General features: G+C 38.2%; 1 protein-coding gene and 1 non-coding gene across 2 annotated transcripts in view; both read left to right on the top strand.

Moving 5' to 3' along the window:
* The window catches only part of RNF150 (ring finger protein 150), a 249,609-nt gene that overhangs the window by 167,976 nt on the left and 66,498 nt on the right, over positions 1-15,135 (top strand). Inside the window, exon 4 of the mRNA XM_007189340.3 lies at positions 1,128-1,210. Within this exon, the coding sequence (XP_007189402.1) occupies positions 1,128-1,210 (83 nt within the window). The remainder of the gene's footprint in view (positions 1-1,127; positions 1,211-15,135) is intronic.
* LOC114238755 (U6 spliceosomal RNA) lies at positions 5,989-6,095 on the top strand. Its single transcript, XR_003624040.1, has one exon. It is a non-coding gene; the product is annotated as a U6 spliceosomal RNA (small nuclear RNA).

Below are 15,135 nucleotides of genomic sequence, written 5' to 3'. Positions count from 1 at the left end.
GGTCCCAAAATTTAAGTTGGGGCTCTCCAGCAAGCCAATGCAAAGAAGGAAGCAATATTCAATATTCAAACAAATCTAATTACCTTATTCCAGTGTCCCACAAGATAAAAGCAAAATGGCTGTTGCTGGTATTACAGCTTGAGAAAGTTTTTCCATGAATCCTTGCAAGGAAGATTGTTATATGCTGAGTGATCTCCTCCACTTGAGTCTGCAGCAAATGCAAGAAGCATATTTAGTCCCTCTGAAATTGAGTTTCTAGAACCCCAACGTCAAGGCAACAGTCTCCCTAGCTGTAGAATGATGACATAAAGCCAAAAGCAGAAGCATATCTTAAGGAAGGACCGCAAAGTAGGCCAGTCTAGGCCCACAAGCCTCTCAAGGGCCTCTGTTCTCCCCAGGAGAATTTTTCCCCCAGGAGAAATTTTAGAGCAGTGAATTGCAGTACATGGGTTTGGGGCTCCTTGGGGCATCTTAAGAGATTCACAGCTCTACTTGTATAGGAGGTGTTGTCTCTGGTATGAATAATTGATTAGTCTCGCTAATTATGTGCTGCTGTTTTTCAACTATATAAAAATACTGTTGAGCTTAACAGGATAAAATTCATTTAAAAGCATCACTAAATTTAAAGTATATTTTTTCATTACTTTTTTATCCTCAAACAGGATAATAAAAGAACAAGGACTATTACATAAGTAATGTATTATGGGGTGTTGAAAGAGATTTATGTCCTTGAAAAGAAATCTGGAACCACTATTTAAGAGTTGTACACATTAGATTCCCGAGGAATGGATAGATTAAATATCATTTTGACAATTCTCCATGAATAGTATTTCTCATCCTCGAGACTTTGCTACGTCACCTCTGATTGTAATAAGTAGCATTATTAGCAATGGTACATTAAAAAACTGTTTCCTCACAAAAGCTCTTGCAGTGGAACCCAGAAACAGAAAGTGGAGGTTGGAAGGAATAGAAACTAAACCAGTGTACAATAAATTATGGATTAAGAAAACTGGCGCCGAGACAGTTGAAAGCCTTGCTCCAGGCCAGCTCTCCTTTGGCTTGTTATTTGTGTGTTTACAGGAGTTGAAGGTAGGAAAGCAGGTTCATCTGTGCTGTCTCTCTTGCAGGAAACTGAGCCTGATTTTGACAACTGTGCAGTTTGTATTGAAGGGTACAAGCCCAACGATGTGGTCCGGATCTTGCCCTGCCGGTGAGTGGCGAGGCTGCCTGCTTTTGACTGGGGCGTGTGTGGAGAGTGTCTGCTAGCCTTACTGGCTCCGACCTGCTCGGCCTGGCCCTGCAAGGTCAGTCTGCCCCAAACGGTGCCCTATTCGAATAAGAAACCACCACCAAGCTCATTCTCTTTGTATAACCTTTCTCCTTGAAAACATTTTGTCTTGTGACATCAGAAATATTTTTCCGATCCTCTTCACACCAAAGGGAGGAGACTACTGCTTGACCTAGGACCTCATGTACACAGTTTGATGATGTAGCTCCAAGTTCAAGTTTTTTTTAACAACAGGTCTATAATATTCAGAATCATACGCGCTTTTACAAGTGCTATTTTAATTAAAATAATAAACTCTTAAAAATGTTTTCTGAATGATCATGAAAGGGTCAGCAACCAGAATATAGTCAGGAGGGAGTAGGAAGCCAAAGGCAGATTTCATTCCCCTTTATTTTTTACTGACAAGAAGAGAACGTGACAATCACCCCGAAACTTCTAGAATCTAGGGGCGGATGCCAGCATGTGTAGTTGGAAAAACTGCCAACTGGTGATTCTCATAGAACCTTAATCCCTCTCCCTCAACTGAAATTCACCGTTAAGGTGTCTAGATTCTTTTTATACAGTTAACATTAGATAAATTTAAATATTTCCATAAAAGAAAATATTTTAAAGTTGCCTAAAGCTTTTTTAGTGTTTTTGCATCTGTGCAGGTGTCCTAAAAATAAAAATTAAGTACTGCCTTAAACAAAGAGTCTTCACTTAGAAATACTGGCTTTAAGAATTCTAACAGTATTTAAGGAAATAAAGTAGAACACAGTCACCACCAAGATATAAAGCAATCCATTCGGTCATAAAACAATGTGATGTTAAGAACTATTTAATAGAAACACAAAAGAAATAGGATATGCCTTAGGGGAATTAGTTTAATAATCGCAAAGTGACAAAATCTCAAAGTGACAAAAAGGATCAAGATATTCAGATAGATGCAGACACTCCAAGGGGAGTGGATTGTGCTTGAAATGCTCTCAGGCAAATTGATCAGTAGGAAAACCAGCTTGAGGAAAGTGCACTCTGGTGGCCCCAGCTGAAACCTTCAGGCGGGAGTCCCTTTCCTTAGTTTATAGATGGTTGACTGTCTCTAAGAACAAATCATAAATTGGGACACATAAAGACTCGGCAGCGTCCTTTATATGAGTGTACTATAGATAAATTCTCTCTCTAGACATTATACTTGGTATTTGCTTGGTGGCTTCTAGAAGTGCTGGCCAAGAATGGCAGTATGTGAACTACAGAGAGCCTCTCCCGCTAGCATCTTTCCTCTCTGCAGCATTTTATTAAGAGTTTTATAAAGCCTCATAGCTATGCACAAGGAAAGTGCTTGATTTTAGTTTCCTTTGGAGCTGCCTTAGAGCCCTGTGAGGCTCCTACTAATAAAAAATATCCAAAGCTAAAATTAAAGGTAAATAGCCTCTTTCCCCTGAGAATCCAAAGAACTTTACAAATGTAATTAAGAAAAAAAAAAACCTAAAAATAGAACTACCATATGACCCAGCAATCCCACTACTGGGCATATACCCTGAGAAAACCGTAATTCAAAAGGACACATGTACCCCAATGTTCATTGCAGCACTATTTACAATAGCCAGGACACGGAAACAGCCTAAGTGTCCAACGATAGGTGAATGGATAAAGAAGATGTGGCACAGATATACAATAGAATATTACTCAGCCCTAAAAAGGAACAAAATTGGGTCATTTATAGAGATGTGGATGGACCTAGAGTCTGTCATACAGAGTAAAGTAAGCCAGAAAAAGAAAAACAAATATTGTACAATAACACATATATGTGGAATCTAGAAAAGTGGTACAGATGAACCTATTTGTAGAGCAGGAATAGAGATGTAGATGTAGAGACCAGATATGTGGACACAGTGGGGGGAAGGGGAGGGTGGAACGAATTGGGAGATTAGGTTTGACATAAATACACTACCATGTGTAAAATATTAGCTAAGGGAACCTGCTGTATAGCACAGGGAGCTCAGCTCGGTGCTCTGTGACAACCTAGATGGGTGGGATGGGGGATGGTGGGAGGGAGGTCCAAGAGGGAGGGGATATAGGTATACATATAGCTGATTCACTTCGTTGTACAGCAGAAACTAACACAACATTGTAAATCAATTTTACTCCAGTAAAAGAAAAAAAAACTATATATAGGCTTACTTTAGCTCCGTCATTCATACTGCATAAAATAGCTTGTTCAATTAGAGCTCTTTCATGAGTATATCTCATGTTACTACATATAATTGCTGGAGGCTGCATAATATCTAAGCCACAGATGTACCACAATGTAATTTAGCATGCCCCTGTTGTGGACCATTCGGCTGATTTCAGTTTTTAATTATGACAAATTACGTTGCTTTAGCAGTATTTAAATTGTCATGATATATTATTCCAGATCTGCTTTTATAGTATATTTTTTAGAAATTTTAACGAAGACAAAAATAGCACGTTAGTACTTGTCACAAAAAAAAAAAAAAAAACCTTTAGGAAGTTTAATCTTATTTATGCTAACACTTGCCCTAGGCCAATTTAGTTTGGCTTCAGGCTCCTCCTTTTTACATCATCCTTTGCTTCTCAGCTCATTTCTTGATTCTTTTTGCTTCAAGTTCCTCACTGTACATCTGCTTTTATTTCCTTCCTGTGGGCCCTGCTTTAAATAACAAATACATTGAGCATTACCAAACGTAGGTTGTAGTTGCTGTTTGACCTTAGACTAGCCACACAGGTCTACGTTTTGAAGAGCTCATCCAATTTTTCCATGTGGCTTTTAAAATCAAGATATTTATGCCTGTTGCTGGTTTCTGCCAGACAGTTTGCACTAATGGATGTTATCAAACAAATGCACTGGCATTTGCTTTTTTGCTAGATAATTTCCCCTGGGGTATTATTAAGCCTTTGCTCCTGTGAACTTCATAGTCTCTCTTACCAGTTATTTCCAGGCTGACTCATCCACAGAATTCTTTGCATCTCCTTGGAGGAAAAACTGTTTCAAAAAATGTTCCAGCATATTGTCTTTCTTCTCTCACACTCTTTTCGGTGGGCTCCTAACTCCTGACATGCTGGGTGCCTGTCTTCTCCATGGTTGCCATTTAGGGTGTCTTTCCAAATCACCCAGTATCGTACCATGACTTTTTCAGAATCATTCTCTTGCTTGTGTCCCTTTTAAAGACACTTGCACAAATTAGGATGAATTAATAAGTGATTCTTCCTCTTTATTTGTAGTCATGGTGATGAATAAAGTCAAACTGTGCACATATTCATGTGCCATTTCTCCCCCATTGTTCTTTCTTTGTCAGGGTCCTTCTCTAGCCCTTGGAGGCAAGCTTCCCCATTGGGTGAGCCTGGACACCCACATTTCGTGTGAGGGAGGGACCACAACAGCACACAAAACACCTCAGGTCTAACTTTTGTGGTTTGGATTTGATCCTAATACACCACTAAGATATTTTCCAAGGAACTGTGGTTTTGCCATAGCATACCTATGCCAAAACATACAACACACTGCATTTTAGGGCTGTTTTTTGTGACTAGGATCTGTACTTGCAATTATGATTTTTAGCCACAAAAGGTATCTTATTGAAGTTCTATTGTCTTCTCTTGTCCAGAGAAGAAGTTGGGCTCTCTGATTCTTCTTTGGCTTTTACCCTATGGTGTCCCCACTGTCCTTCAATGGTTATTCACCTCAAACTGTTTACCCAATTTCAAACGCCGTATCTCAGAAAGAGCATGATCTCCTTGGGCAGAGCAAACGTCCTTGTTTGTCATTTTTTAAAAACAAAGCAGTGTATGCATCCTTTCTCTACATGTTTGTCATTTTTTAAAAACAAAGCAATGTGTACATCCTTTCTCTACGTGCCTATACAATTCTTTCCTATCTCTAATTTATTACTAAAGCGTTATCACTAATTTGGGAAGATATTAGTTTCTACTACTGTCTTTTCCTTTGTTTGCAAACTCTCCCCACAATTTAGAAAAAAGTATGAAAGCTCCTTGGCAACAACAGGCCCTTGCCATAACCTTTTTAGTAACTAAATGCTTTATTCAAAACAACAAACATTTCTTTTGTAGCAACTGTATACCAGGAATAGTGTGAAGTACCAGAAATGAAAAGATAAATGGCATGTTCCCTGCTGTAAAGGAAATCAGGCTAGTGAGGGAGAGATAGGAATTCAAATAAGTAATCACAATACAGAGTGACATATATGCAGCAATAATAGCAGAATGAATTAAAAATTTGGAGGAACTAATACCAGGTGCAAGGAAGTTAAGAAAGGCCCCACAAAAAAAAAAAAAAAAAAAAAGCAATGTCTTCATATTTTCTAACCATGGTTGTTTTTCCCATTATATCCTCATTATAGAAAATTTGTAAAGAGGATAAATATTTAATCATCTGTGTAACTCCCTCATATAGGGAACAACTGCTAACATTTTTATGACTTCCTTATATTTCCTATGCCTATTTTCTGCAAGTTTGAGATACTGCTGTCAACATCAATTAATATCCTGCTCTCTTTTAATATCCTGCTCTTTTCACTTAACATTAAAAGAATTTGCTAGAAATAGGACTAAGTTATTTGTGGCTCATTATGACCTTCCTTTGGCCTCTGACTCTGTAGGCAGAAGCTGATCAAAGTCTAGGTTGAATAAATCAACCAAAGACCCTGGGATGTTGGCTCTGAGTCCTCAAGAATCAGGGTCCTGTGCTCGCTTCGGCAGCGCATATACTAAAGTTGGAACGATACAGAGAAGGTTAGCATGGCCCCTGCGCAAGGACGACATGCAAATTCGTGAAGCGTTCCTTGTTTCATGGGGTACAGAGCTCTAGTTTGGGGTGATGAAAGAATTCTGAGGATGAATAGTGGTGATGATTGTACAACAGTGTGAATGTACTTAATGCCACTGAATTGTACACTTATAAATGGTTAAGATGGTAAATTTTATATTATGTATATTTTACTTTACCACAATAAAAAATTAAAGGAAAAAAAAAACCCAACGCAGCCAAAAATTAATTAATTAATATTTTTAAAAAAGAATCGGGGTCTTTTCATGGGCCAGTCAGAATTGTCCTCTGGGGTAAAACCGGAATGTGTCCTAACTCCCCTTAACTCATTCCATAGTAACCCGTCGACGAGCTATTCAACTTGCATCATCCCCAGCCCCCTAGAGAGACAGAAAAGCAGTTTCTGACAGACGACAGAGTTTGGCTGGGTACTCACGGCCCCGTGGAGGCAGCATGTCCTGCTGGCCTGTTATTGTCACAGTTGGATTACAGATAACATCCTCTAATGCTCAAGCCATTGTCTTTGGTAGTCGTGCCTCCAACTTTTCACCAGTTCCTACACAAAATTCTCATGATTACAAATTAGCTCCTGTAGTTACGTTTTGTAAATAGTGCTTCTTGGGGGGAAACGATAGGAGGCAAGTGCTGTGGACACTGCCTGCACTTTTAATCAGGACTTGGTGCGTATTTCGGAGCCGGGAGTCCAGGTCAGTGAGCGGCTCTGCAGGGCCATGGCTTGTTGGGCTCCTCCCTCTTCACAACACGATTCAGTTTTGTCCTGAGCAAGCTTACCTGGTAGAGAATTCTGGAAGGTGGGGGGGTGCGTGTGGTAAATATATATATAGCATAAAGTTGATCATTTTTAACTGTTTTTACATTTATATTTCAGTGGCATAAAGTATCTTCAAATTATTGTGCAACCATGAGGACTATCTATTCATCTCCAAACTGAAACCCTGTAGCCATTAAACAATAACTCTCCATTCCTCCAGCCTGGAGTTTTGTGTGTGTGTGTGTTTTAATTTAGGCTTGATTTTTATTAACAGAAGAAAATGTCAGTGAAGGAACTTGGTTTTGATTCAAGAATCTAATTTAAGTTAGCTAGCTAAAAATTGATTTTTACGTATTCAATTCGAAACCTGATAGTGAATGATAATTCTGTATATATCTGGTATTATTATTATTGCTATTATTACAATACTAATATGATGTTACTCTTACCATTATTATTAGAACTGTTACTATTCCTATTACTATTACTAACATCATTACCACCATCCATTCTTTCCTGGCTTTCTGAAGTAGCCTTCTCACTGATCTCCCTGTTTCTACTCCTGCCCCTTAATCATTCATTCTGATAAGTCTGTGTTTAATTATCCAGCTAGATTGGCTGGACTCCGGGTACTTTTTTAGAGAGTACAAATTTAAACTCATTAAGTGTATCAGAAGTATGACTAAAAAAACTGTTTGTTTATGAAGATTAATTGAAATTTACTTCAGTCCTTCTGTTTCTCTAAAATGTGTTTCTGTAACAAGGTAGATTCACAGAAAATTAAGAACGTGCACTATTTCATATTCGCTCCTTACAAGAGAATTTAGTTGGCTGGTGCAATTCCCACTGATTTTATCAGGAATTACTGTAAAAAGCAATCTTAGGAAACTTGCCATTGTGGCTCTTGTTAGGATTTCATCGTGAGAACTCACCAGAGCAGTTCATATATGGAATACCTGCATTTCTCCTGAGCAAAGGAATGTTTTTATATTGTGGATACAAAACTGTGCTATTTTCCAGATTTTTTTTTTTCTATGTTTGTTGATAGAAAGCCAACAGCCAAATCTGGAGCCCATCCCCATAGCCAAAAGGGATTTTTTTTTTTTTTTAGCTTCATCCCTGACTCTGTTTTATGTCTCTATTCTTATTTTTCTTTCTTCTTTTGCTTTTATGGCATCTTTTTGGATATCTGCATCTCTTAAGGTCACCTTAAGTCCTTTCTAGAATAAACATTTTCCATGTGTTTAAAACTTTCTCAATATCATTTTTAATTGGTATATAATATCCCCTAAGTCATAATTTATTTGACTCTTTTTGGACATTTAAGTTGTTCCCCCCTTCCATACCCACATACTTTTTTTTGCTATTATAAATAGGGCTGGGATAAATTAGCTATGTGTGTGTAGACCTTAGTTACATTTTGGATCATTTCTTTGTTTCTAAGGCTACAAATTCAAATTGCCTTGTTACTTTCCAGAAAGTGGTACTGAAGAAGTTTTCCAGTCAGTCAGATCTAAGAAGAATATTCCAAGCAAAGATAACTAGTGGTAACCTGGAATTGTCAGAATATAACACACGTGTCAAGATAATGGTAGCGAGGTAGGATCAGATCATTTAGGACCTGAATGCCCAGCTGAGGAACTGAGGTTATAGCTAAGTCCTGGAAGACCAGCTGACGGGTTCAGCTTATGCTCTATACACAGCACACTGGCACATGTGGAATGTGGCTTAAAGTGATGTGAACAGAGTCAAGGGGACCAGTTAGGAGACTGTGGCAAAGTCAAGGCAAGAAATGCTGACAGCCTGACTTGGAGTGCTGGCATTGGGCATATAGGGAGAAGGATCTAGTCAGGAGAGAGTCAGGAGGTAAACCTAGCATGAGTCAGCCATTTGGAATACTTGAAAATAGCTGCCCTGTCAGATGGTGACTGATAGATACATCTATATTTGTTTGCAATTAAAACATTCTCATATCTTTCCATTCGGATTCTAAACAATAGAAAAAATCCAGCGGTTAGCACACTGTTATTCAAAAACTGTAACAGAAGAAACAGATTTCAAACGCTGAAACAGATTTTCTTTCTCACTCAAAAAAAAAGAAAAAAAAAAGAAAAAAACTTGAAGACCAGCTTTGGCTTATCTTTTTAAAATTTCTTCTGAGTTATTCATCCCAAAACAATCCCATAACTGGGTCATTTAGTCAGAGTTCCATTTTGGGTAGACAATTGTTGGATTCTATGTGTAAATGCTATGCTACCCTTCCTCTTTCTCATCTCTCTGTTTTAGAAATGAGGCTAAATTTCAAGTGTATCTGTGTAAGAGATCTCTTTACTAATTCAGGACATAGAATATATCATACTGTTTCTTTTTTCTTTCTTCTTTGAAACTTGAGTCTACATTTTTACAAAGATCAGAACATGACTCACCACACTGGTGTTGAAAGAGATGAAATGGAGATTTAACACAATAATATGCCAGACTGAAAAGAGAAAACAGAATAAATAGTTACTGTTAAAGTACAGAACAAATGAATAGAGAAGGACAAATAAAGCTTGTATGTGCAAATCAGGGCAATACAAACCCTAATTTGCAAAGGAATTTCTAATGACATTTCAGTTAGAGAGATATTAAAAGGGATAGGCCTGGAGATTTGGAAAAGGAATTTTTTGAAGGCTGTTGAAAAGTCAAAGCCAAGATTTGGTCTTCTAATTCAATGAATTCAGTGGAGGTCTGTTACATACCACGTATCTACAGTTGACAAGAAGCTTATATGTCATCTTTGTCCATCTACCCAAATAACCAGCTACTTTCCTTTCTCAGTTGATGTGACTGATGTATGTATACTTTTAACATGGACCTACTTATTGACTCCTCAGCTCCATTAACAATGGATCCATTAACAATCCATTAACTCCTGTCCGTAAAGACAGGTGGCATTTTCCTCTACAAGAGAAGCAGCTCTGGGAGAGATCTAGTAAAAAGGTACATGACAAACAGAAGAGGGATCCATTTGTAAAGCTTTCTGAACAAACACGAATCCTAAGCCTTCCAGAGTGACTTGCCTGCCAAGTACCAGCCTCCTTAAAATCAAATTAGTAAGATTTACGGAGCTTATATAGGTGAGAGCACCGTGCCTACGTAACAAGTGCGTTACCACCAGTGGCTTCATCCGATGGGCCTCTCTCTCTGCTTATTCACTGTGTCCCAGAGAGTTTCCTTGTTCCCATTGGATGCTTCCAACCAAACCCACCGGGGCAGTTCATAGCCTCCCCTGCTTCTCCTGAAACTTTGATCTGGGATCCAGGTCTTGGGTCCTTTAATGACAACTGAAGGCAACATCACAGTTGGACTCTGATATTCATCTGTGAACTTAGGGGCTCTCATTCACTCTCCCTACCAGACACAACATGATCATAATAAAGAACATAACATAAAGAAGAATTATAACTTGATGTAGAAATGAACGTCATTTTTTTTTTTTAAAGGATTTTCTTATTTATTTATTTATTTATTTATTTATTTATTTATTTATTTATTTTTGGCTGTGTTGGGTCTTCGGTTCGTGCGAGGGCTTTCTCCAGTTGCGGCAAGCGGGGGCCACTCTTCATCGCGGTGCGGGGACCGCTCTTCATCGCGGTGCGCGGGCCTCTCTCTATCGCGGCCCCTCCCGTCGCGGGGCACAGGCTCCAGACGCGCAGGCTCAGCAATTGTGGCTCACGGGCCCAGCTGCTCCGCGGCATGTGGGATCCTCCCAGACCAGGGCTCGAACCCGTGTCCCCTGCACTAGCAGGCAGACTCCCAACCACCGCGCCACCAGGGAAGCCCGAACGTCATTTTAATATTTGAAAACTTCAAAAATCACGAGTTTTATGGAAAGCCCAATAAAAGACACTAGCCCCTTAAGATTTCTAACCCCAGGACCCATCTAATTTTAAGATGAGTCAAATGAACTGAATGTCTGTGTGAACAGAAGATTCCAACCTCTTTACGGGTAAAAAAAATTTACAGAACACTCTAATGTGATCAGGATTCCGACTCTGAGCCTTATAAGTTGTGAAGTGGAAAACAAAGGGATGCTTTCTAGCCAGGCAGAAATGGTCTGTCCTAACTTTACCCTGTTGTGCCTGTTACATATGCTTGATTAGGAACAGATTTTTTTCCAAGTTCCTTTTTTTAAAAAAGTGGTGAATGCTGGCTGATTTTCATAAGATTTGACGTACTCTTTCATGCCCATGTTACGCAAATTAGATTATTGGTCATTCTTTTCTCTGCCGTTTTATACTTTTAAAATAACTATGAATGTTTCATTGCTAATTGTAAGAAATTTTGAAAATGGTGAAAAGTATAAAGAAGTAAGGAAGAATAATAATCTTACCACCCAGAAATAATCACTATTAATATTAGTATATTTAATTTTTATGATATATGTATATAATAAGCATCCCATGTATGTTGTTAACCATTGTAGAGTCAAGCCATTAATATAATTTTTATTCTACTTTCTCATCTAATATTAAAAAGTAAGCATTTTCCAGTAACTTTAGAAATTATCTTAAAATATTTACTGGTTGCATAATGGTCCATTATCGGAGTTTCTTTACCTGTCCCCCCCTATTGTATAGCATTTAAATTGCATCCAGTTTTCATCATTATAAAATCATGATCTCAATTGTTTATTTTTTTTTTCTGTATTTATTGCTTAGGATATATTCCTAAAAGTGAACTTCCTGGGTCAAAAGTGCTTTCCAAAGGATCTTGATAAGTTTTGTCTAACTGCTTTCCTGAAAGGTGGTAACGATTTACACCCCACACTAGCAGGATGTGCTTGCATTAGTGTTTTTTTGGAACCAAGAAGTAGTACCATTTTTAACCATCTTTCTCATCTAGTAGCCAAATACAAAGGTAGCACTTAGCTTTAATTCCCATGTCTTTGATTTCTCTGAGATATTATTCTTGACTAACCAAAGCTCTTCACATATCGCATCTGTCAACGAAAAATTTTCACAAAGTGAGAGTTGTGAGTTCAGTTTTATTTGGGGCTTAATGAGGACTATAGCCCGGGAGACAGCCTCAGATACCTCTAGGGAACTGTTCCAAAGAAGTGGAAGGGGGAGGTTGGAATATACGTGATTTTGGTGAAGGGGGATACGTGCAATCAAGCACACATTTTGGCAGAAGGTTGCTGCTGGTCACAAGAAAGTGTCTGCTAGCCACAAGGAGCAGATGTCTCCATTAATGATTTTAGTGCTTTTCTAGATATGAGAAGATGCAAGGAATTGGGCTCATAAAATCTTCTCCTGAAAATATCTAACTGTCTGAAGGCCTGTTCTGCCAGTTTTTCCCAGAGCACAGAGTGCCTCATTCCTGGTCTCCACCCCAAACTCCTTTCAGGGTGTGTTGAAGGTCAGCAAGTAGCTAGTGACTTCATTCTTTCAGAACCAGATGGCAAGCAACAATTTTTAGTTGGCATATCTACTGTAAATGTAAATCGTCATTGATGGTAAGATGCTTCCTGATTTCAGAGATGTTAAAATGGGGGAGGAAAATGATATGGCATAGAACTGATAAAATGTGGTATTAACTATTTTTAACATTTTGTTTTCATGTTTTGGTAAATAGTGTTTTTTCTCATTTAAATATTTTTGGTTTTTATGATGCTTTTGGATTAATAGAAAAAAGTTATAAAATTTATGAATTTTTATCTTTATTTTTATCTCCTCTTCTTTCATCTTTCTTTACCCCCCAAAAATAATAATAATAAAACAACTGAACAATTAACTGCATTTTTCAAATTTCTCTGAAATTTATGTTGGTATAGGCATCCCACTCAATAGTCATTATTTATGAAAACTGTTATTTTAAAAACTCATTTTTTCAGGAACATAATTTTACATACTCTGCCAGATTAAAAATTATATAGTGTGGTGGGAGTTTAAAGTGGCACAACTGCTTTGGAAATTTGTCAGTTTCTACTGAAGTTAAACATATACTATCCTCTAACCTAGCAATTTCACTCTTGGATATATACCCAAGAGAAATGAATGCATACATTCACAGAAAGACTTGTACAAGAATGGTCATCATAGCACATTTATTCATAATAGCCAAAAAATAACCCCAAGGTCTAACAACAGAAAAATCTGTAAATCAGTTGGGGTACAGTCATACACTGGAATACTACTCAGCAATAAAAAGAAACTAGCGATCGATGTACATCAAAGCGCAGATGAATCTGAAAAAATTATGTTGAACCAAAGAAGCCAGGCAAAAAGAATAGATACTTTATGATTCCATTTATATGAAATTCAATCACAGGAAAAACTAATCTTTGGTGACAGAAGTCCTAATGACGGATTCATAGCAGGGAGTGGATATTGTCTGGACAGGAGCAGGAGAGAGCTCTCTGGGGTGACAGAAACAATGTATATCTTCATCTGGGTAGTGTGTACATAAATGTATACCTACTTAGAAATCATCCAGCTTACTTAAGATACAGTATATGCATTTAAAATAATGAAAGAAAATTTTACAGTACCAAAGAAACTACATTGTGGACTTAAAAAAAAAGTTCACTTTTACATTAGTCAAAATTATATAAAATGTAAGTTCGGAGTTTGTTGATGGTGCATTCTAATTCTTTTTCTTTGATTACTTTGGATTTTTGTGTATGAACTGCCAAAAATTAGCGATCACTTCATCTAGGGGATTAAAGGAAGGAAACATGAAAGGAGATGTGGCAGCATTGATAAATGTCTGATGTGTTATTTTCTGTTATATTTTCAACAGAGCAAATGCCGCCTTCAAAAAGATGTCTTGAACTCTAATAACCTTGTTAAATATGACATTCTGACTTCAAATGTCCTGATCCCCATTTATATTCATCAACTAGACACTTGGGACAAATGCCAACCAGCTCTGCTACCCCAGCCAAACAATATAATTAGACCAGGGTCAAGTTTTAAGCACAGAGCTTCCCTCTGCCAGAACCCAAAGGAATGAGACACTCTATAAGAAGACAATTCTGCAATTCCCTCGGAACTTGCATTCCGAAAGGATCGATTTCTTCCAGTTGCTAAAAAAGAAACTGAGTTCCATAGCAAGAGGATCTGATGCAGCTTCTTAGTTCTTTAAGTTTTATTGGTTTTTCTTTAATGCTACTTAAACCCAATACTTTGGACAAATGGCTGAAATAACTGGTCATTTATTACAATACTTTGGAAAGCATTCTACTGTTTACAAAGCTCTTTTACATATACTGTCTAATTTGCATCTCACAGTAGCCTATAATAGAATTAGGGCAGGGACCATTAACACCTCTTTATTTAACTAAAAGAAAACCTTAACTCATAGGGTCATAGGGTCCAAAGCACAGCGAGGTTTCTGACTTCTAGACCAGTACTCTTTCCAAGGTCCTGGTACCACTGCTAGGCTATTGACACCTTAGCCCCACCCTTCCCCTGCCCCATGAGGGTGCTCTGCCATACACTCAACTCTCTGGGGCTCTAGTTTTGGCTAAAAGTCTGCCTCAGAAACCCCTATCTCACTCTAAGCCAATGTCTAAGAACCCCAAGGAATCCAGATAAACTCTAGCCCAGCTTTAAGGGATTTGCTTTCTCCACAGTGATTCCAATCTTGTTATCCTGGGCCTGAAAACAGACCAGCCTTTTGCACAGAAGGGCAGTATTTGTGCTACTGAAGTGAGCCATAATTTACTTTATTGCGTTCTTTTATTTTCCCCTTCATCAGGTAAAACTGCTAGCATAGCAGATTAGCTTGCCAAAACAAAGCAATTGTATTTATAACAACAGCCATGATGTGGTTACAACTGGTTCTGTGTGACAGCTCTTTTTTTCCCTTTCCTTGTCCTCTTTCTCCTTTTTTTAAAAATGATGTTTACATAACCTAAATAGGGAGCATCAGGGATAAATGCAGCTTCTCAAAATTGGTCCAAACATTTCAGACCAAACCCAATAGGAGAGCCAGCCCTACAGAGAGGCACTGGGCTGGTTGGGCAGAGTTTCTGGTAGGGAGAGGCTGGTGTCTGCTTAACTGACCTCACAACGCTGCATGACCACTGCATGACCACCCCTGCAAGGACTTTCTGTATAGGAGACATAAGAAGATGAGACACCATGGAAGGAAGTAACTTGATGGTGAGGGAAAGTCTGGCTCAGGTCCATGTGTTTTTCAAAGTTCTCATTGAATTGACCTGATTTTAGGAGCAAGGGTGGAGTGAAATCCTACCTAAAATCAATGAGGGCACTTTAGATTTCCTTCCTCTGGGTAGGAATG

The sequence above is a fragment of the Balaenoptera acutorostrata genome, chromosome 5 (assembly GCF_949987535.1).
Source record: "Balaenoptera acutorostrata chromosome 5, mBalAcu1.1, whole genome shotgun sequence".
Lineage (NCBI taxonomy): Eukaryota > Metazoa > Chordata > Mammalia > Artiodactyla > Balaenopteridae > Balaenoptera > Balaenoptera acutorostrata.
The sequence above is the reverse complement of the archived record's forward strand: the minus strand, read 5'-3'. Positions and strand labels throughout refer to the sequence as shown.